At 35.3% G+C, this 22,197-nt stretch overlaps 1 protein-coding gene across 1 annotated transcript; it reads right to left on the bottom strand.

Moving 5' to 3' along the window:
* Positions 1–2,249: 2,249 nt before the first annotated feature.
* On the bottom strand, positions 2,250–20,062 carry LOC132609441 (uncharacterized). The gene is made up of 6 exons (XM_060323415.1): positions 19,804–20,062; positions 18,401–18,457; positions 16,243–16,396; positions 15,927–16,024; positions 15,773–15,838; positions 2,250–2,604 (listed from the first exon to the last, which is right to left on the bottom strand). Exons 1-6 carry the CDS (start codon positions 19,921–19,923, stop codon positions 2,572–2,574), a joined length of 528 nt encoding a protein of 175 aa, XP_060179398.1. The 5' UTR covers positions 19,924–20,062; the 3' UTR covers positions 2,250–2,571.
* Between the last annotated feature and the right edge of the window lie 2,135 nt (positions 20,063–22,197).

Here is a 22,197-nt window from a genome sequence, read left to right as displayed (position 1 = left end):
AAAGTCAACTTTTCAAAAGCTATCGAACCTCCTACCTTATTTTTCACGTTCTTTGATTTTCTGATTGGTGCTCGATATCTGCATTTGAGCCCAATTAATCTAGATAATTCGCACTGTATCGCGCCTATTCGGGGGGAGCGCTTCCTCCAAAGATTTTTTTCCATATCCATGTTCGAACCCCTAATCCCTAATTAAGAGAGGAGCAGCTCCATCCACTGCACAAGTTAAATTATGTATTTGTCTTAAAAGTTCATTAACTATGTATAGATTATTTATTTAGAACTAAATAACTTCAGAAAATTAGGATACATAAGTTATAATGTCAAATTCTGGCTCCAAATTTGATTTGAATTAAATAATTTCATCAAATTAGAAGTTAAAATATTAAAGGAGTGGAATGAAAATTTTGCTTTCATATAACTACCCACTTGTGGGACTACAATGGGTATATGGTTTTTGTTGTTGTTATTGTACACTTGTACTAACACAAATTATATTTCTTTAGTTAAAATATCTACTTTTATATCTTGAGTTTGGGTCCGGGCTTAGCACGGGCCTCACATAACTAGTATATATATAAGGGCAAACTTTAGGACTTTTGTAGTCCTCACAAGAATTTTCAAAAAAATTTAAAACTTTTTAATTAATTACTTTTAGATCCTAATCTTATTTGTTTAAGTCAATTTTTTTTTAAGGTCTACTTTTCAAAAGCTATCGAACCTCCTACCTCATTTTTCATGTTCTTTGGTTTTCTGTTTGGTACTCGATAGCCGCATTTGAGCCCAATTAATCCAGATAATTCTCACCGTATCGCTCCCATTCAGGGGAAGCGCTCCCTTCAAAGATTTTTTCCATATCCATGTTCGAACCCCTAATCCCTAATTAAGGGAGGAGCAGCTCCATCCGCTTCACAAGTTAAATTATGTATTTGTCTTAAAAGTTCATTAACTATGTATAGATTATTTATTTAGAACTAAATAACTTCAGAAAATTAGGATACATAACTTGTAAATGTCAAATTCTGGCTCCGCATTTGATTTGAAGTAAATAATTTCATCAAAATGGAAGTTAAAATATTAAAGGCGTGGAATGAAAGTTTTGCTTTCATCTATTGAAAATATACTTATATGAAATTTAATTATTACTAACGTAATTATCCACTTGTGGGACTACAATGGGTATATGGTAGTTGATGTTGTTGTACACTTGTACTAATACAAATTCTATTTCTTTAATTAAAATATCTACTTTTATATCTTGAGTTTGGACCCGGGCTTGCACTGGTAGTGCTTATGTCAATTCTTTGGTCAAATTAACACTCGCGATATTTTTTATTTGTATAATAGGAAAGTACGAACCAACTTCAACTTGCCTTACTTTAATTATTCCACAAACTACGTGCTACCTCACACCAATATAGGCATTAGGTGACTTTGTCCGTATAGCCTCATACATATGAAATGAAATCACCTAGTGTGTTTATCTCCGTCGGACTTTAAACATGAAACCTCATAATTCTCAATCTACTCATTAATTACGAAGTCACACTCTTGGGTGTAACCCTCGCAAGGTAATATAATTGGCTTACATAAAAAAAATGACATTTATAAATGCCATCCAAAAATCTTTGTAACATTAAAAAAAAAAAAAAAATCATCTAATGGTTTAAACATTTGGTTCTATCAGTTTAAAGATGACTTTGTACTTACACAAAAGAGTTTAGAACAGCAAACATCAAGCAATGGCCAAATTTCAAATATATGTGCCTAAAGTTCAAGCGAAAATGTTTAAACTTCAATCATAATATTTGAAGTTGTTCCAAAATGGGTAGAATTGAAAGAAATATCACTGTGGGTATGGCTTAAAAGACTGTTCCAAAATCGGCTATCTGTGTACTTTGGCCCTAAGTGCAGTGTCAAGAAAAGAGCTGAACAACATTAGGTCCTTAGACAAAGACCTGACCAACCGTTATGAGTTTACATTATAGAACCTTTACCATCAGCAGATTATATGAAATCAAAAATAGGAAATGTTGAATAAAAATCTTTTAGAAGAAAGTAGTACATTGACCAAAAAGAATAACTCTCTAAAAGACTTTGCATATATAAAAAAAAATGAATAACATGTTGATCATGTGTAAGTTATACAGTTGTTAAAAGTACAGTATAAAGCGGTCTGCCCCTTTTCTAGAACATGCTAGTCAAATGATAAATACCTACAATTCAACATGCATTTGGAACTGATGGGAATGCTTGGAATATCAACTATCATAGATAAAGTATTCAATAGCTACACGATACAAAAGTGGTCCCTTAAAAAACATTACTCTAAAAAACCTCATGGCTAATTCCAGATGCAACAAACATAGGCTTCTGAGGATGAGCAAAATAGAAAAGTGGTCATGCAGTTTGTGAGACAATAATACTAAATATCATCAGAGAAATGGGCCATAAGAATCTCGGGTTTATCCTCAATTACATCAAGAAAGTATTGTCGAACTCCTGCTTCAAGAAGTGTAACTTCTATCTTCACCAAATTCATGGTCTTCAGCCTTGTTCAGTAGACCTCAATTCAAAGGAAACCTCCACCAGAATACTCAACTTCCTGCAAGTAAACCATTCCAAAATGTTATGAAAATGAAAAATACTTCACAATTAATCCATGAATGATTTTCTTACACAACCCACTGGGTTTGTTGTTGTTGATTTTCTTACACAACCACTTCCAACAGCTATAGGGCCTGTTTGGCTTAGCTTAAAAAAAGCAGCTTATAGCCTAAAAAAATAAGTTGGGCTACCCCAATTTTTTTTTTTTTTTTGGCTTATTTTAAGCACAAAATGGCTTATAAGCTGGTCAGTCAAACACTCAAAAAAGCTAAAAATGTTATGAAATATAGAGTATGGATGTCCACTACACAAATATAATGCTTCTTCCATTATCTCATATATTAAATAAGATGTTTATTGTTACCCTTTTGTATGCCTATATGTAGCACTATAAATAGAGGCATAAGTTTTCATATTGATGTGACTTGAACACATTTTGAAGAAATAAGAACATTCTTCTCTCTTGTTCTACATATATTTCTTGCTTTAGTCTATTGTTCTATAACACGTTATCAGCACGAATTTACTCAAGTCTGCCTAACGATCCTATCACCTCTTCTGGTATATAATCTGACCACCTCTAAATATTGATATAAGATATATTCGTCTAGTAGATTGAAAAGTTTTAATTTTATTTTATGTCAGTTTGTTAAGTTTCGATCACAGATGGATATATGTTCTACTAATTTGTATATGATTCACTAGTTTAATTAATCTTAGGCAAAAATGATCTATGAATTACTATTACATGCTTCATATCAAACAGTATGTTAGGATAGCATATTCTAGTGAGAAATATTATAGTGATGTCTCTGCCATGTAATTATGACTAATTCTTGTGTGTTATATAATGATTTGATAAGTACAAGACAGTAGCCTTGATTTTTAAGGCACTAAAGTCTGTGAACAGTTAGAAAATTATCTTCACAGTTTTACTAATCATGGCATAAATAAAGTTAATTTCCTAATGAGCACATGTGGTTTATCTCCTTGAGTGTCGAAACTCTGTTATTATTTGTTCAACAATTTATCTGATTAAATGAGTTGGTCAGACATTTTTTGAGAATATATTTTTTTGATTAAGCACCGGGTGTTCGGGTCTCTTTGAGCCCCGACTAATCCTATATCATTGTTCAGATGAAGTCAGTTTGCTTTAAATTTTATCAGATTAGCCATTATGCAAATGTTTTCTGTTTCTATGCCTAATACTAGTTAATCTTTGGGTGATCAAATATGACGTATACAATTAGCTATTATATGTTTAATTCTAGCAGTTAGTATATATGTTAGAATACACATAATTATTATACTTCCGTTTTGTGAAAAAAAAAATTACTATTGTTGTTTTGTGGAAAAATACTTACTCTTTTGTGAGAGAAAAAAAAAGGTATTCTTCTGTGAAAAAAAAAAAGTAATCCTTTTGTGAAAAAAAATGTACTATTTTTGTTTGTTTGTGGAAATAAAGATCCTGTTTTGAAATTACGTTATTTATTATTTCTAACTCTAATATTTTTATGATAGTTTTGATCATCATGTCGAATTTGTCGAAGCTTGAGTTTGTGGCACTTGATATCTCCGGAAAAAATTACCTATCATGGGTACTCGATGCTGAAATCCACCTAGACGCCAAAAGTCTTGGTGCCACGATTACTCAGGATAATACAGCATCGAGTCAGGACAAAGCGAAGGCAATGATTTTCCTTCGTCATCATCTGGATGAAGGATTGAAGGTTGAATACCTGATAGTGAAAGATCCACTTGAATTGTGGAATGGTATGACCACATTAAGGTAACGGTATTGCCCAGGGCTCGTTATGAGTGGATTCACTTACGGTTACAAGATTTTAAAACTGTACGTGATTATAACTCTGCTGTCTATAGAATTACTTCCCTATTGAAATTATGAGGGGATAATATAACTGACAAGGATATGTTGGAAAAGACTCTTACGACTTTTCATGCCTCCAATTTGGTATTACAACAACAGAACCGTGAAAGGGGTTTTAAAAAGCATGCTGATTTGATATCATGTCTTCTTGTGGTTGAGCAGCATAATACCCTTTTATTGAAAAATCATGAAGCCCGTCCCACTGGAACTGCTCCATTCCCGGAAGCGAATGTGGTAGCAACACATGGCCCAACTGAAAGAAGACAAAATAATCGAAGCCATAATAATGAGCGTGGGTGTGGCAGGGGCAAGGGACGATATAATAATCGTCGTGATGGTGGTCACCATAAAAGGGAGAAAAATATGGGTTATCAAGACAATCCTTCAAGGAACAACTGTCATCGTTGTGGTTTGAAAGGTCACTGGAAAAATGAATGCCGGGCGCCTGAACATTTTGCCAGACTTTATTAAAATTCCTTCAAAAGAAAGGCAAATAGAGGTGGTGCCTCTTCTGCTAATGCCCGGGTGGAGTCACACATGACTTTAAAAAATGACGATGAGGCAGGGCCTTCACGAAAATACGATGATAATGTTGAAGTTAATTTGGCTTTGAAAGATGATGATTTTGATGGGCTTGATGATATTACTCATTTGGAAGTTGAAGACTTCTTTGGAGATCAAAATTGAGATTTGATCGTTTCACTGGGGAATGTGTTATAATATTTAAATGGTCCACATGAAGGGTGAATTGGCCCACATATATCACCTTGTATATGTTCCAGGAATGTGGGGGATTCAATCCCAACCTTAGTTGCTGATGGTTTAATAATCAATTTTCCTTGAGAACAAGCAGCACAAGAGAATTCCTTAAATTGAAGAATCTTTTGGTTCTTCAAAGTTTGCCCATGTGAATTCTTAATTATTTTGCGCATCATACTAGAACCGGGATGGCCCAACCGGTCATGCCAAATGATAAAATCATTAGAACCATTAAACCTTTTATTTACTACTACTTGTGTTTCAACCGCACCAATACTCTTATGGTACAACCCGGAAGAAAGTGCGGGTAATTTTTCATGCACAAACTTTTCCCCAGCTTTCATTGTAATAATATAAAGGTACTCAACCTTTCCTTCATTGGCAGTCTCAACATGATAACCATTTTGGCGATTAACCTTGAAACTTAATAAGTTTCTTCGAGACTTGCTGCAATATAGTGCATTACTAATGTAGTAGTAATAAGGTCGCTTTTCCAGAGCCCTCAATTAATTTTGTACTACCAGATATTGTATTAACACAAGCCTTTTTCATAACCAAATGAGAGAAATATTTCTTTTCTCTTAATATAGTGTGAGTTGTAGCACTATCCAAAAGGCACATATCTCCATCACTCATCTTGGATCCAATTAAAGACTGGGGAATTTTATTTATCTTCATAAAAACAAAAATACATCGTAAAAAATACGGAAACTAACAATATAAAACTTAATTACTAATCCTTGAAAATAAAACAACATAAGGACAACTTAAAACACATAAATAAAAATAAGAACATAACACATTCCCCAGTGAAACGATCAAATCTCAATTTTGATCTCCAAAGAAGTCTTCAACTTCCAAATGAGTAATATCATCAAGCCCATCAAAATCATCATCTTTCAAAGCCAATTAGCTTCAACATTATCATCATATTTTCGTGAAGGCCCTGCCTCATCGTCATTTTTTAAAGTCATGTGTGACTCCACCCGGGCATTAGCAGAAGAGGCACCACCTCTATTTGCCTTTCTTTTGAAGGAATTTTGATAAAGCCTGGCAAAATGTTCAGGCGCCCGGCATTCATTTTTCCAGTGACCTTTCAAACCACAACGATGACAGTTGTTCCTTGAAGGATTGCCTTGATAACCCATATTGTTCTCCCTTTTATGGTGACCACCATCACGACGATTATTATATCGTCCCTTGCCCCTGCCACGCCCACGCTCATTATTATGGCCCCGATTATTTTGTCTTCTTTCAGTTGGGCCATGTGTTGCTACCACATTCGCTTCCGGGAATGGAGCAGTTCCAGTGGGACGGGCTTCATGATTTTTCAATAAAAGGGTATTATGCTGCTCAGCCACAAGAAGACATGATATCAAATGAGCATGCTTTTTAAAACCTCTTTCACGGTACTGTTGTTGTAATACCAAATTGGAGGTATGAAAAGTCGTAAGAGTCTTTTCCAACATATCCTCGTCAGTTATATTATCCCCTCATAATTTCAATTGGGAAGTAATTCTATAGACAGCAGAGTTATAATCATATACAGTTTTAAAATCTTGTAACCGTAAGTGAATCCACTCATAACGAGCCTTGGGCAATACCGTTACCTTAATGTGGTCATTCCTTTCCTTCAAACCAGTCCACAATTCAAGTGGATCTTTCACTGTCAGGTATTCAACCTTCAATCCTTCATCCAGATGATGACGAAGGAAAATCATTGCCTTCGCTTTGTCCTGACTCGATGCTGTATTATTAAGTAATCGTGGCACCAAGACCTTTGGCGTCTAGGTGAATTTCAGCATCGAGTACCCATGATAGGTAATTTTTTTCCGGAGATATCAAGTGCCACAAACTTAAGCTTCGACAAATTCGACATGATGATCAAAACTATCATAAAAATATTAGAGTTAGAAATAATAAAATAACGTAATTTCAAAACAGGATCTTTATTTCCACAAACAAACAAAAATAGTACATTTTTTTTTCACAAAAGGACTATTTTTTTTCTCTCACAAAAGAGTAAGTATTTTTCCACATTTTCAATCTTAAAGAAATTCTAAGCTATCACAATTTGATATGCTTAAGGCCTGCACGTTCAGATGATTGTGTTCCATTTTTGAAGAATGAGAACTTTTGATATAAGTTATAAATATAGATCCATTCCCTGAAGTGAATGTGATAATATGTAGTAAAGCCTATATGGCTTACTTGACAAAACTGTCTTGGTTTGCAGATTGATGCATACATATGATGTAGAGAAATTTTTCTCTTATACTACATCGTCAGATAAGATTGAAAATGTTCTCCATGGAAAATATTTTATTCAAAAATAAATGGTTTTCTTACTTATTTTACGGTGTTTGGTAAGTAAGAAAAAGAATATTGTTCCCGAGAGCATTTATATGTAATTTAGAAAAGCGCTAAAGAGGCGAGGTAGGATGGGGAGTGAGGCGTTGAGGTTGGAGTGGGTGGGGTGGTCAAGGTGGGGGTTGGGGGTGGAGAGGAGAAACTTAGAATGTCATTTATGGAATTTTTTTTCTGCCCTGGTTATGAAGTCATTTTTCTACTCATTTTAAAGAAATTATTTTCTGGAGAAAATATTTTCCTATTTTGATCGACCAAACACCGGAAAATAACAAAAAACATGAAACTGTTTTCTTATTACCAAACACATCCTCTGTTTCTTTTTATTTCGCTTGCTCTGATATATCTTTATCTGACGATGGAGAATCATCTGTCAATAGGTTCATTTCATCCCTATAAATAGGGAAGCTTTCTATCATTTGTAGACACACCAAAAATCTCAGACAATACATCTGAGTAAGAGCAAAGTGAGGTATACCATAGATTGTGTAAGAAAATAGTCTATGAAGAAAAATAGAGTGTGAGTGATTATAGTGAGGTGGGAAAAATCAAAAGAGTGTTTTTCTTTTTGAGTGTGTAGTGGTCTTTGGAGTATTTATACTCGTGACTACACAGTGTAAAATTCCTTACTATAGTGATATCAGCTGCTCCTCTTGGCCGTGGTTTTTTCCCTTATTCAGAAGGATTTTCACGTAAAATCTTGGTGTCATTATTGCTGCATTTTTATTCTTGCTAATTTAACCATAACTTAGTGTTCCGCGTATATCACTAATACCGTGAATATTATTTTTGCGGGGCTATTTTTATTCCCAACAAGTGGTATCAGAGCCAAGGTTCTGTCTGAGTATGCTCTGTGGTTGCAGCACAGTCTGAACTTCCACATCAGAAAAGAATTACTTTGGTCTTCGAATAAAATAGTATTTGTATTTGTGATAAACGATGGAAGCCAACACTAGTAGAATGGTTACTTTGAGTGGCGTAAATTATGCCATTTGGAAGGGCAAAATGGAAGATTTGCTCTATGTCAAGAATTTTCATCAACCTGTCTTTGCAAATAAAAAGCCTGATAATAAATCAGATGAAGAGTGAAATTTGTTGCATCGGCAGGTTTGCGGCTTTATTAGACAGTGGGTTGACGATAATGTGTTGAACTATATTTCTGGGGAGACACATGCTCGGACCCTATGGGAGCATCTTGAAAGTTTGTATGCTCGGAAAACTGGTAACAAGATGTTTCTGATAAAGCAAATGCTGGGTTTAAAATACCACGATGTTTGAATATCTTTCAGGGGATCATGAACCAATTATCTGCTATGCGCATTAATTTTGATGAAGAAATTCAAGGGTTGTTTCTACTTGGTTCCGTACCAGATTCTTGGGAAATTATTAGAACTTCATTATCAAATTCTGCTCCGGATGGTGTGATATCTATGGATCTTGCCAAGAGCAGTCTTTTAAATGAAGAGATGAGAAGAAAATCTCAAGGTTCCTCCTCATCAGATGTCTTGGTGACTGACACTAGGGGGAGAGGCAAGAATCGTGGATCTCAAAATAGAGAACATCATAGAAGCAAATCGAGAAGCAGACTTAAAGATATTGAGTGCTATCATTGCGGGAAAAAAGGGCACACAAAGAAGTTTTGCCGGATTTTGAAAAAAGAGAATAGAGAAAAGGAGGAAAAGAAAGAAGATGGCAATCGTGTTGCCGCTGTCACTACAGAAGATCTTGTTACTGTCCTTGATGCGGATCTGATAAATATTGCTTGTGATGAGTCAAGCTGGGTTGTGGACAGTGGTGCCGCATCTCATGTAACATCAAGGAAGGAACTTTTCTCATTCTATACTCCGGGTGACTTTGGAACTTTGAGTATGGGTAATGAGACTGTATCTAGGGTGGCTGGTGTTGGAACGATTTGTTTGAAAACTAGTATTGGAACTAAACTAGTTTTAAACAATGTAAAGCATGCACCTGATGTTCGTTTGCACTTGATCTCTGTTGGTGTTTTGGATGATGAGGGATATGTCAGTACCAATGGTGCTGGAAAGTGAAAACTTACTAAAGGTTCCATGATTGTGGCTCGTGGCGAAAAGCGTCGTGGTCTATACTGGACTACGGCCTCTACCTGTGTTGATATGGTGAATGCAGTTGAGAGCAATAGCTCTTCAACGTTATGGCATAAGAGGCTTAGCCACATTAGCGAGAAAGGACTAAATGTTCTGGCCAAAAAAAAATTATTGTCAAATTTCGAAAGTGCTAAATTAGAAAAGTGTGAGCACTGCTTGGCTAGAAAACAAAATAGAGTTTCTTTCAAGTCTCATCCTCCTTCAAGAAAGACAGAGTTGCTTGAGTTGGTGCATTCAGATTTATGTGGTCCAATGAAGACAAGGACTTTAGGTGGTGCACTTTACTTCGCTACCTTTATTGATGATTGCTCAAGGAAACTTTGGGTCTACGTCTTAAAGACTAAAGACCAAGTGTTGGGTGTCTTTAAGCAGTTTCAGGTTTCAGTTGCAAGAGAAACTGGAAAGAAGCTGAAGTGTATCCGTACTGATAACGGTGGTGAATATTGTGGAACATTTGATGAATACTGCAAGCAACAGGGTATCAGACACCAGAAGACTCCTCCTAAGACTCCTCAGCTTAATGGTTTAGCAGAGAGGATGAACAGGACCTTGATGGAAAGAGTTAGATGTTTGCTTTCTGAAGCAAAGTTGCCGAATTCCTTTTGGGGTGAGGCTTTGTTGACCGCCGCACATGTTATTAATCTATCCCCTGCGGTTGCTTTGCAAAGTGATGTTCCAAACAGAGTTTGGTATGGCAAGGATGTCTCCTATGATCACTTGAAAGTGTTTGGTTGCAAAGCTTTTGTACATGTGCCTAAAGATGAGAGGTCAAAATTAACTGCCAAGACAAGGCAGTACATCTTCATTGGTTATGGCCTTGATGAGTTTGGTTACAGGCTATATGATCCAATTGAGAAGAAGGTCGTGAGAAGCCGTGATGTTATCTTCGTGGAGGATCAAACCATTGAAGATATCAACAAAGCAGAGAAGATAAAATCTTCAAGTTCTGAAGGTTTAGTTAATCTTGATCAAGTCCCTCATACAAATGTTGATGACGTTGGTGGGCTCAATGACGATGGTGATGCCCAGAATCATGTTCCAGATCAGCATGTTAATGATGATAACGATGCTGCTATTGATGAGGTAGATGCTCCTACTCATAAAGTCGTGGATGAGTCAGATATTCCACTTAAAAGGTCTACTAGACAACATGTTCCTTCTTCCCGTTATTCACCTAATGAGTATGTATTATTCACTGATGGGGGAGAACCTGAATGTTATGAGGAGGCCATGGAAGATGAGCACAAGGATCAATGGATTGAAGCCATGCAAGATAAGATGAAATCTCTGCATGAGAACCATACTTTTGAGTTGGTGAAATTGCCTAAGGGCATGAGAGCTTTGAAGAACAAGTGGGTGTTCAAAGTTAAAGCTGAAGAACACAGCTTGAAGCCCAGATACAAAGACCAAAGGAAAGGTATTGACTTTGACGAAATATTTTCTCCTGTCGTGAAAATGTCCTCCATTCGAACAGTTCTTGGTTTAACTGCTAGTCTTGATTTGGAGATTGAGCAGATGGATGTGAAGACTACTTTTCTTCACGGTAACTTAGAAGAGGAGATCTATATGGAACAACCTGAGGGCTTCAAGTCAAAAGGTAAAGAAAATCTTGTATGCAAACTTAAGAAGAGTCTATATGGATTGAAGCAAGCTCCCAGACAGTGGTACAAGAAGTTTGAGTCTGTTATGGGGGAGCAAGGCTACAAGAAGACTTCTTCAGATCACTGTGTGTTTGTACAAAGATTTTCTGATGATGACTTTATCATCCTCCTGCTATATGTGGATGATATGTTGATTGTAGGCAAGAATGCTACCAAGATTGACGAGTTGAAGAAACAGTTGAGTAAGTCTTTTGCAATGAAAGACTTGGGTCATGCTAAGCAGATTTTGGGCATGAGAATCACTCGTTCAAGAGATGAAAAAAAGCTTTATTTCTCGCAGAAAAAGTACATAGAATGTGTACTGGAGCGCTTCAATATGAAGAGTGCTAAGAGGGTTAGCACACCTCTTCCTGCTCATCTGAAATTGAGCAAAAAGATGTGTCCCACAACAACGGAGGAAAAAGAGAGAATGGCCAAAATTCCTTATTCCTCTGCCGTCGGAAGTTTGATGTATGCAATGGTATGCACTCGACCAGATATTGCTCATGCAGTCGGTGTTGTTAGCAGATTTCTCAAAAATCCTCGAAAAAGAAAAGAAATAAATGATCAAGATGATCATCATGTGAGGGAAATTGCTCAAGAAAACGCCCGAGACATAATAAATGATAAGCCCACAGAGAAGGTCCAGATACTTCAAAATAATGATAGTGAAGAGATCTCGATAAGTTATGTCTCGACGGGGAAAAGGTGGAACCAAAATGATACTGTGGTCGACAATACTTTTGCATATAATGTTGCTGAGATAATGCAACAAGATGAGGATCTTGAGCCAAAATATGTTGATGAATGTAGACAGAGAAATGATTGGCCAAAATGGAAGGACGCAATTCAAGCAGAATTGACTTCACTTGAAAAACGTGAAGTTTTCGGACCAACAGTCCGAACACCCGAAGATGTCAAGCCAGTGGGGTACAAATGGGTGTTTGTGCGAAAACGAAATGAGAAAGGTGAAGCCGTAAGATATAAAGCACGACTTGTGGCACAAGGATTTTCGCAAAGGCTTGGCATTGATTATGTGGAGACATATTCTCCTGTGCTGGATGCAATTACCTTCAGGTATCTAATAAATCTGGCAGTTCGTGAAAGTTTGATATGCAACTGATGGATGTTGTCACAGCCTATTTATATGGCTCATTGGACCACGATATTTTTATGAAAATCCCTGAAGGATTCAAAGTGCCTGAAGCATACAAAAGTTCGCAGGAAACTTGTTCAATAAAACTTCAGAAATCTTTATATGGATTGAAACAATCAGGGCGGATGTGGTACAATCGTCTTAGTGAATATTTGCTAAAGGAAGGATATAAAAATGATCATATTTGTCCTTGTGTTTTTATAAGAAGGTGTGGGTCTGAATTTGTCATAATAGTTGTGTATGTTGATGACTTGAATATCATTGGCACTCCTAAAGAGCTTTCAAAAGCTATAGAGTGTTTGAAGAAAGAATTTGAAATGAAAGATCTAGGTAAGACAAAATTTTGTCTTGGCCTACAAATTGAGCATTTGACAAATGGAATATTTGTCCATCAATCAACATACACTGAAAAGGTTTTAAAGCGTTTTTACATGGATAAATCACATCCGTTGAGTACCCCGATGGTTGTGAGATCGCTTGACATAAATAAAGATCCATTTCGACCTAAGGAAAATAATGAAGAGCTCATTGTTGATTAAACTCCATATCTCAGTGCAATTGGGGCATTGATGTATCTAGCCAATAATACCCGACCAGATATATGTTTTGCAGTGAGTTTATTGGCAAGATTCAGCTCCTCCCCAACAAAAAGACATTGGAATGGTGTTAAGCAGATATTCAGATATCTTCAAGGAACAATTGATCTGGGATTATTTTATTCTTATGAATCCAAGTCAGATATGATCGGTTATGCAGATGCAGGATATTTGTCTGACCCACATAAAGCCCGATCTCAAACAGGCTATTTATTTACTTATGGAGGTACAGCTATATCATGGCGTTCAAGGAAACAAACAACAACTGCCACTTCTTCAAATCATGCGGAGATAATAGCCATTCATGAAGCTAGTCGACAGTGTGTTTGGTTGAGATCAATGACTCAACATATTCAGGAAATGTGTGGTTTTCTTTTGAAAAGGGATATTCCAACTATATTGTACGAAGATAATGCTGCATGTATTGCTCAACTGAAGGGAGGATACATTAAAGGAGACAGAACAAAACATATTTCACCAAAGTTCTTTTTTACTCATGATCTTGAAAAGAAAGGTGAGATAGATGTTCAACAAATTCGCTCGATCGATAATTTGGCGGATCTGTTCACTAAAGCATTACCAACCTCGACATTTGAGAAGCTGATATACAAGATTGGAATGCGTCGTCTTCGAGAACTAAAGTGATCTTTTCATCAAGGGGAGAAAATACGGGCTGCACTCTTTTTTCCTTGGTCAAGGTTTTGTCCCATTGGGTTTTTCTTGGTAAGGTTTTTAATGAGGCAGCTCTCAAAGCGTATTACTAGATATGTGTACTCTTTTTCCTTCACTAGGACTTTTTCCCACAGGGTTTTTCCTAGTAAGGCTTTAACAATGCACATCATCTATGGACATCCAAGGGGGAGTGTTATGAAATATAGAGTATGGATGTCCACTACACAAATATAATGCCTCTTCCATTATTTTCCACCATCTTAATGGTTCTTCTATTATCTTCCACCATCTTAATGGTTCTTTCATTATTTTAAGCACAAAATGGCTTATAAGCTGGCCAGCCAAACACTCAAAAAAGCTAAAAATGGATTATAAGCTGTTTTCAGCAACTTAGAAGCTAAGCCAAACGGGCTCATAGAAAAGCACATGTAGAGATAGAACAATATGAAGACTAAAATATGCATAAAATGTAATACAAAACAGGATAACTTTATGCAGAGGCAAACTCAAATAAGATATAATAGTAGTTTTCATTTCAATCACGCCAACCTAATGAAAACAACAGAAATCCAAACGTTGGAAGATGCAAAATTTGTTTTCAGCAAAAAGTGAGATTGCAAACGCGGTTTGTTTGTTTAATTTATTCCTTATCCCTAAGATCCTATTTGCTTAATTTTGTAATTCATTTTAAAGGTGAGAAGAAGAGATGTACTGGCAAGAGATTAAATGGGACGAATTAATCACAGGTTTATCTGAGTGGAATCAAATGCTGAGCAGAAATGGATGTGGAGATTGACAATGCATTTATCAGAGAAGCCCAGGTTTTTTGAGTGTTGTATGGTAGGATATTCTGACTGAATAGCTAATCAGCTCCCACCATGAATTAAGTGACTGCAGTACCTGCCTTTTAAGGGTCACATACCACAATCATTGTTTTATTTTCTCATGGACAGATAGACATAACATAGTGCTGTCAGTGAAGCAAGACAAGCCGACCTCTACCCAGTGTTTGGTCAACTTAGCCTTAAAAATTCCAACAGATCAAGATCTAGCCACTCGCTGTTTAATATCAGGTACAAGATGTCCTTCTAGGACCATGTGGACAAGGGTGCAACTCTTTCCTCTTAACATATACAGATTACATACTTTATATCTTTGTTACAAGTACTGACCAGTGTCACAGGCACAGCTAAATTGGATAGACTTCAAAGGAACTTTTCACGGAACTCGATAGATTGGACAAGGAAGTTTCACTTGGTCAATCGAGAGACTGTTACAACCCCAATTTGGGTGACCTTGGGGTGAAAGATCTTCTAGTTTTCAACAAGGCCATATTCGGGGAATAGCTACAAAATATTTAGGATAGAAGAGCACACTTTATGCATGATCTCGCAACAGCGTCAGAGGCACCGCTAAATTGGATAGACTTCAAAGGAACTTTTCACGGAACTCGATAGAAGGGACAAGGAAGTTTCACTTGGTCGATCGAGAGATTGTTACAAACCCAGTTTGGGTGACCTTGGGGTGAAAGATCTTCTGGTTTTCAACAAGGCCATATTCGGGGAATAGCTACAAAATATTTAGGATAGAAGAGCACACTTTATGCATAATCTTGCAAGCAAATTTCAGAAGTTAAAACAAGGGAAAGTTCACTGGGATTAAGGTTTAGAAGGAAACTCCCGGATTGGGAGGCAGCGAACTTCCAAATTCTAATTGAATTGCTTTATAAACAAAGTTCTTCTCATGACAACCAAAATTCTTTTGCCAGCAGATGGAAAGAAGAAGCATTTCCAAAGCTTAACTTCCTTTGTAGAATTGCTCAACTTGATACACCATATTAGACTAGAATATGCAAATATCTCTTTCAGAAACATATTTCGAACAGTATCGGCAGCCTAAGATTTTCAAGCCTCAATTCTTCTATGTGAAAAAGAGTTAGTATAAAACTAATTCTAAAAATCTAACCTGGGCAGGTGGCAAGGATGAAACCCAATCTGACGCATGAGTTGGAAGAAGACCCAAAGTGTTAAGCTGCAAAATATACGTTGTTCCATGTTAGCAAACCACTTAACAGAGAAATTGATGTCAAATAACATGTGTGAAACAGGTGAATATCTACCTTCCAGACTCCCAGTCCTAAACCCACTAGATTGAGTGCAATAAATACCAATTTTGGCCCAAGAAGATCCACTTTGCTGTCCTTGTAAGGCTCAAAAACTGCCCCAGAAAGGAAACATAAAAATGGATGAGAAAAAGGAAATAAAAGGAGCATCCATATCAAGTCAGAGCTTAGTTCAGCAAAAGTATCAGTACGAAATTGCCTGAATTTAAGACAAATTTCAGCCAAGAAATCTATCTCTAGTCAAAGTATAACTACATAAAAACAATAGAGCAGTTAATTGATTTAATTCAGTAGTTTCTGGTATGATGTCGACCTTTCCCAACTCCTTGAAGAGCACTAAAAGGCTGAAACAGAGCTGAAACTGTGATACCAATGCTAAACAAATGAACTGTGCTTCCAGCCATCCACATCATGAAACCCATCATCATCAAATTCTTAAAAGGCGCTTGTGCCACTTCCCACGCTTTCTGTTCCAATGAATATCAAAATTAAGTACATGATTGTTGTGAAAAAATGAGACAAAGGAAGAGCTCCTTATATAAAGAGTTTAGGCTCCATGAAATAAGGAACATTTCCTTATTATATAATTCCTAATGAGTATATAATCATCTTGAAAACCTTATTCCTATGCTAAAGCCTAATCATGTCCTAATAATTGTAAACCAGAATTGACAAGTAATCAACTCATAATAAAAGGAAATTTCGACTATATAATTGTTGGAGAACTAGAAAAAGGCTAATCTATTACATTAAGAGATACTCAAGAAATCACAAAAGCAGAACATTGGTCTAGGAAAGATAAGAAACAGTGTTCATTCTTTTCAGGGAATTTTCCAAAGGATATCTTCACATTAGAGCCCACATCTTTCATAAGTTTTCAAAAATGTTGCTGCTCAAAATAGCATGAGGTCTCTTCTTTGAATTTGGGATGGACAGGGTATTAGCTGTGAGGTCTACAAAGAGTTTGGTTGCACTGAAAAGCAACCAATTTTACGGTTATAAGAAAGAGTTTGGTTGTGTGTTACACAAATTCTGAAGCCAATTTTCAGAAAGATGTGCCTATTTCTTGGTTTATTCTCCAGTGGAAACTTCCTCACAATCATGTAGTGTAATATTCTGATTCTGTAAAATGATTTATTTTTCTTTTTGGATGATAAATTTGTACTGAAAACTTACCTAACTATAAGACTAGCTTCTACATTTTTTTTAAGTCCTTTTTTTTTCTGATTAAATTTTTTCTTTTTTACGTCTTGTTAGATCGGTAGATATGATTTCTTTTCTTTCTTAACTCTCTGCTTCTCCATCCATCTATTCATACTTTCATCAAGTATTATAAAACAATTTCAGCTACACTGCCCTTAAATCTCATTGCATGCTGCCAAGTTCTTCCATTGCTAGTTCATACAAATAATACATATTTCGCACTTTGCCAGAAGAACCTAACACTACACTAAAGCATGTTAAAAGATCACTCATGAAGAAGTGCATGTGAAAAGTCAACTGATAATATTTTTGTTTTCTAAACTGAGTTTTGCATTATTGGGTATAAGGGAGAGTTTCAGGTTATACATCGCTTATCAAGTATTAATCTAATTTTCGCTAGACTTCCCTTAAATCTCTGTCCAAAGCAGCGAAGTTCTGCATGTTAGTTCATATAACAATACACAGCTTTTGCCTAAAGAACCAAACACTACTAATGCATGTGAGATACGCAGCAATACCAAACTAGTTGGGATTCATCATAGTTTGACTATTTCTCACATTGACAGTCAACCTATGGAACTTAAAACCATCTAAGCACAGTTCACTCGCATTGATCAATCTAGAGGGTTGAACCACTCCTTAAGGTTATCTATTGTATCATATACTTCTTGCATTTTGTCCAACGCTTCATGCCTCCTCTTTCTTCTTAAGGTAAGATAACGAGCCAGGCATGGTGGGGTAGGAACGTCCACTCATTCGCTGAACTGGCCAAAAGAAGCAAGCAAAGGGTCTTACTAAAGAAAAAGCCTATTCCTATTCTAGAAATCCTGCAAACTATTAATTGAAGTGCTTCAAATGGCTTAAATAACAATCAAATATTTGCTTTGAATGTTCCATGTTTCCTTAACAATAAGTCAACAATTTAGTACACAAATTACTAGGAATAGCACATAAAGCTAAATATAAACCAATCACCTTACAACATAATCCTCCTAGATTGGTACAACAAACAAAGATGGATCACAGAGCACTAGTGTACACACAAGTCCTTTGCAACAACAGCTACGATTTAGTACAAAAGAATCTTTTTATATAAAATTCAAATATATACATAGCCAAACAGGTGTACTGGTGCTCATTGGCCTAGAGATGGATCCGGCCATGACCACAAACAATGGAGCATTCATTCACATAACCCAGGACTTCCTACCCTAAATCACTATAAACAAAAAAGACACATACAAAAAATAAAAAATTCAGCTTTTTACCGCAGACTTCCAATTGGCTTCAGCATTCTTCTTTTCGCGACTCAGAGTTGAATCATCCTAACAACAACAATGAACATTACAATTATTAAGCTCAAGTATAACATAAACCAAATTACTTTATACCAAAAGCGGATATAGAACCCTTTGCCTTCAGCTAAGATATACATATATACTCCCTGTGTCCCAATTTATGTGGCATCCTTTCCTTTTAGTCTTCCCAAAAAGAATGCCACCTTTCTATAATTAGAAACAACTTAACTATAAAATTCCTCTTTTACACTTAATGAAATGATTTGTAATCGCACATAAAATGATTTATAATAGCACAAATGTCCAAGGTTTGATTTAGACCACAAATTTCAAAAGTCTTCCTTTCATTCTTAAACTTTGTGCCAAATCAAACAGTGCCACATAAATTGGGACAGAGGGCTGATCTAGAACCAAATTAGGACGATTAAGCTCAAGTGTAACATGAACCAAATGACTTTATACCAAAGGCAGATCTAGAACCCATTGCCTTCAGCTTGGATCAGTATATATTTTTTGATGAAGCTTTTTTGATCAGTATATATTTCACCCAATATGAATCCACTAACACTAAATCTTGTATTCGTGTGTAATTTTGGGTACTGAAAAAGGGGAAATTACGCTTTATGTCTACCAGGAGAAATACTTATGCCACATAGCCCATCATTTGAGTTTGTTACTCATATTTGTGTATAAACACCTTCTATACACTATTATACACTTTGTATAATGCTTTCCCCGAGGTATAATGTTGTTAAATATTGCATATTGGGCTATGTGGCGTAATATTTTATGTTGGGCTGCATATTTTTGAGAATTTTCCTAAACCCCAAGCGGATCTAGAACTCATTGCCCTCAGCTTAGATCATATAAACATATATAAAACAAAACTAAACGTCTATATTGCACCCACTATGAATCCACTAACTCTAAACCCTTTATTCGTTGTATAATTTTAGGTAAAGAAAAAAACCCTGATCTTGAGAACCCATTGCCCTCAACTAGCATCATATATACATACATAAAATCTTGTATATTACCAGGGGCGATTTTGTAGGTGCTAAATTGGGGCACGTGAACACATGGTCTCTCCGTAAAACTAGATATTTTATGTATATATTTTCTAAAATTAGTATAATACTATCTGCTGGAACCGATACTACAAAAAGGCTAAATGGTGCACTTAATTAAAGGTTAAGTAATTTACCTAGTCCCACTAGGCATCAAGTCCCACTTAATATATTTTTTCCTTTTTTTTTGTGGTGGTAAATCCATGTTTCAGAAATCCTATATTCGCCTGTGTTAATATTGCACCACCCTATATGAATCCACAAATCCAATATACATTTAGTGGGTAAAGAGAGAGAAAAGAAAACCTGATCTTGAGAAGCGCGAGTGAAACCAAGGGGATCAGGGATATCACGAGATGTTGAATTATCGCTAAAATCAACTGCCCATCTACGGCCCATACCCATCACTGCTTTACCTTTATCCATTCCTCTCACCTTTTTCACTTCACACACAGAGACAGTGTTTTGTTGATGATGATGAGATTTAGGTACCGGCGATGATTGTGATTTTAGATAAGTTTTTAGAGTCTTTTGTTTGTTTTATAGGGTGCAGAATGTTATCAGGGCGAGAGATAAGAGGGGCAAAGTGTAATTGAAAAAGAGTTATGAGGATTGAGGTTAGTTTGCACTTTGTTTGGATGGTTGTTACCTAATGTTTCTATCATATTGTTTTGATGAATAAAATATTTGAATAAAAGGGTATGATGAAAAAATAAAATTATTAGAAATAAGTGAAGACAAAATAAGACATTTGGTGAATAAAAAATTAAATTAAGATACTTGTCATATATATGAATTTTCATCAATTTACCCCATTCCCATTTTATTTGTAACTCTTAAAGTTAAATTGGTAAACATCAACGAAAAATTGAAAATAATATATGAGACAAGAGCAATGAATTAAAGTATTTAATATATATACTAATACTATAAATATTTTTTTACAATATAAATGTATATTAATGAGTTGTATTAGATTAATAGCCTATTTGGCCAAGCTTCTAAAATCAGCTTATTTTGAAAAGTGTTTTTAAAAAAAAATAATTTTTGTGAGAAACAGTCTGTGTTTGGCCAATTAATTTTTAAAAAATAATACTGTTGAGTAGCAATTAGTATGTGGCCAAACTTTTAAAAAGTGTTTTTAAGTGTATTTTTCTCAAAAGTGCTTTTAAAAAAAGTGCTTATAAGGAAAACTACTTTTTTTAGCTTTTGAAAAACTGCTTCTGCTACTCCCAAAATTTTAGTCAAACACCTCACATTTTTTAAAATAAGCACTTTTAAAAAAATAAAAAAAAAACTTTTGGAGAAAAATAAGCTTCGTCAAACAGGCTTTAAATACCAATCACTGCTTTCCCTTTGTTCATGGCATGATTTTCACTTCATACAAAACACAGCACAGTGTGTTGAGATTTGTTGATGATGAAATTTAGGTACCGGCAATAATTGTGATTTTAGAGGAGTTTTTGGAGTCAGAGCTACACTCTAAAGACAGATTCACTAGATTCCGACCTTCCTGCTGCTCTGTATAGTCCTAATACTCTAACATTCCTGCCTTGGTTGATGTTCTGTTTGTTTTATAGAGTGGAGAATGTCACAAGGGTAAGAGATAAGAGGGGCAAAGTGTACTTGAAAAAAGTTGTGAGGATTGATGTTGGTCTAGGAAAAAAGTTAGTTGCACATGTTTACACTAAAGCAACGGGGAAGGAGTAAGCAGAAATAATGAGACCCACATGAAATAATTTTGAGATAAAGGCTCAAAAACACACTCCAACTATTACTGTTTTTTGAGTTTCATACTTAAATTATCAGAAGTTTAAGAAAATTACCTAAACTATCACTATCTAGTTTGCAAAACACACCTCAAATTATTCTTGAATGATATGTGATCTACACTCCATTTTATATAAAAATGTTGCCAAGTGTTGTCCATGTGGATAAATAGTATCACCATGGCACCTACATGGAAATTTAAAAAAAAATATATTTTAAAAAACAAATGAAAAATAATAATTTTTGTAAAAAAATATCAAAAATTATAGAAAATAAAAAAATAGTTTAAAAATGGAAAAGTTATTTTTTTTTAAATAATAAGAAAACTGATTATTTAGTTTTCACATTTTAAAAAAAAAATCAACTTTTCCATTTTTTAAATCATTTTTTTTTATTTTCTAAATTTTTTGATATTTTTTTACAAATTTTTTTTAAATCCAGATTTGTTTTTAAAAAAAATGCTAATTTTTATAAAAAAAATATTATTTTTTCATTTCCATGTAGGTGCCACCATAGCATTACTTATGCCATGTGGACAAATTTTTGAGAAAAATTCGGCTTCACTTGCCTTTGGGAGAGTGAGTTCACACATTTAGTTTAGGTGTGTTTTGCAAACTAGATAGTGATAGTTTTGTCAACCTTATGATAATTTAGGTATGAAACTAAAAAAAAAATGATAGTTAGGGTGTGTTTTTGACCCTTATCTCAATAATTTTTACAAATGTGAAAAATTAACTACATACATAAAGAAATTTGAGTTAAAAAGAAAAAGGAGAAAAAATCAGAATTAAAGCCACTCACTCGCTCACCTGTGCGTGTAAAACAATGTTTTGCCAAATTCAAGGGTCTATCTGATCATTAAGTTTGAGTGTTTATCTTACAAAACATGCAAATTTAAGAGACTATCTAGGTATTTAGCCAAATATTAAT

Source organism: Lycium barbarum, chromosome 9 (genome assembly GCF_019175385.1).
Source record: "Lycium barbarum isolate Lr01 chromosome 9, ASM1917538v2, whole genome shotgun sequence".
NCBI lineage: Eukaryota > Viridiplantae > Streptophyta > Magnoliopsida > Solanales > Solanaceae > Lycium > Lycium barbarum.
Note: the sequence above shows the minus strand (reverse complement) of the source record. Positions and strands in the feature narration are given on the sequence as shown.

Coding starts and splice junctions, on each gene's coding strand:
- LOC132609441 (XM_060323415.1), bottom strand. CDS start 19,923: ATGGATAAAGGTAAAGCAGTGATGGGTATGGGCCGTAGATGGGCAGTT. Junction 18,458..19,803: donor CTCGCGCTTCTCAAGATCAG/GTTTTCTTTTCT, acceptor TGTTGTTGTTAG/GATGATTCAACTCTGAGTCG. Junction 15,839..15,926: donor TAGGACTGGGAGTCTGGAAG/GTAGATATTCAC, acceptor TATATTTTGCAG/CTTAACACTTTGGGTCTTCT.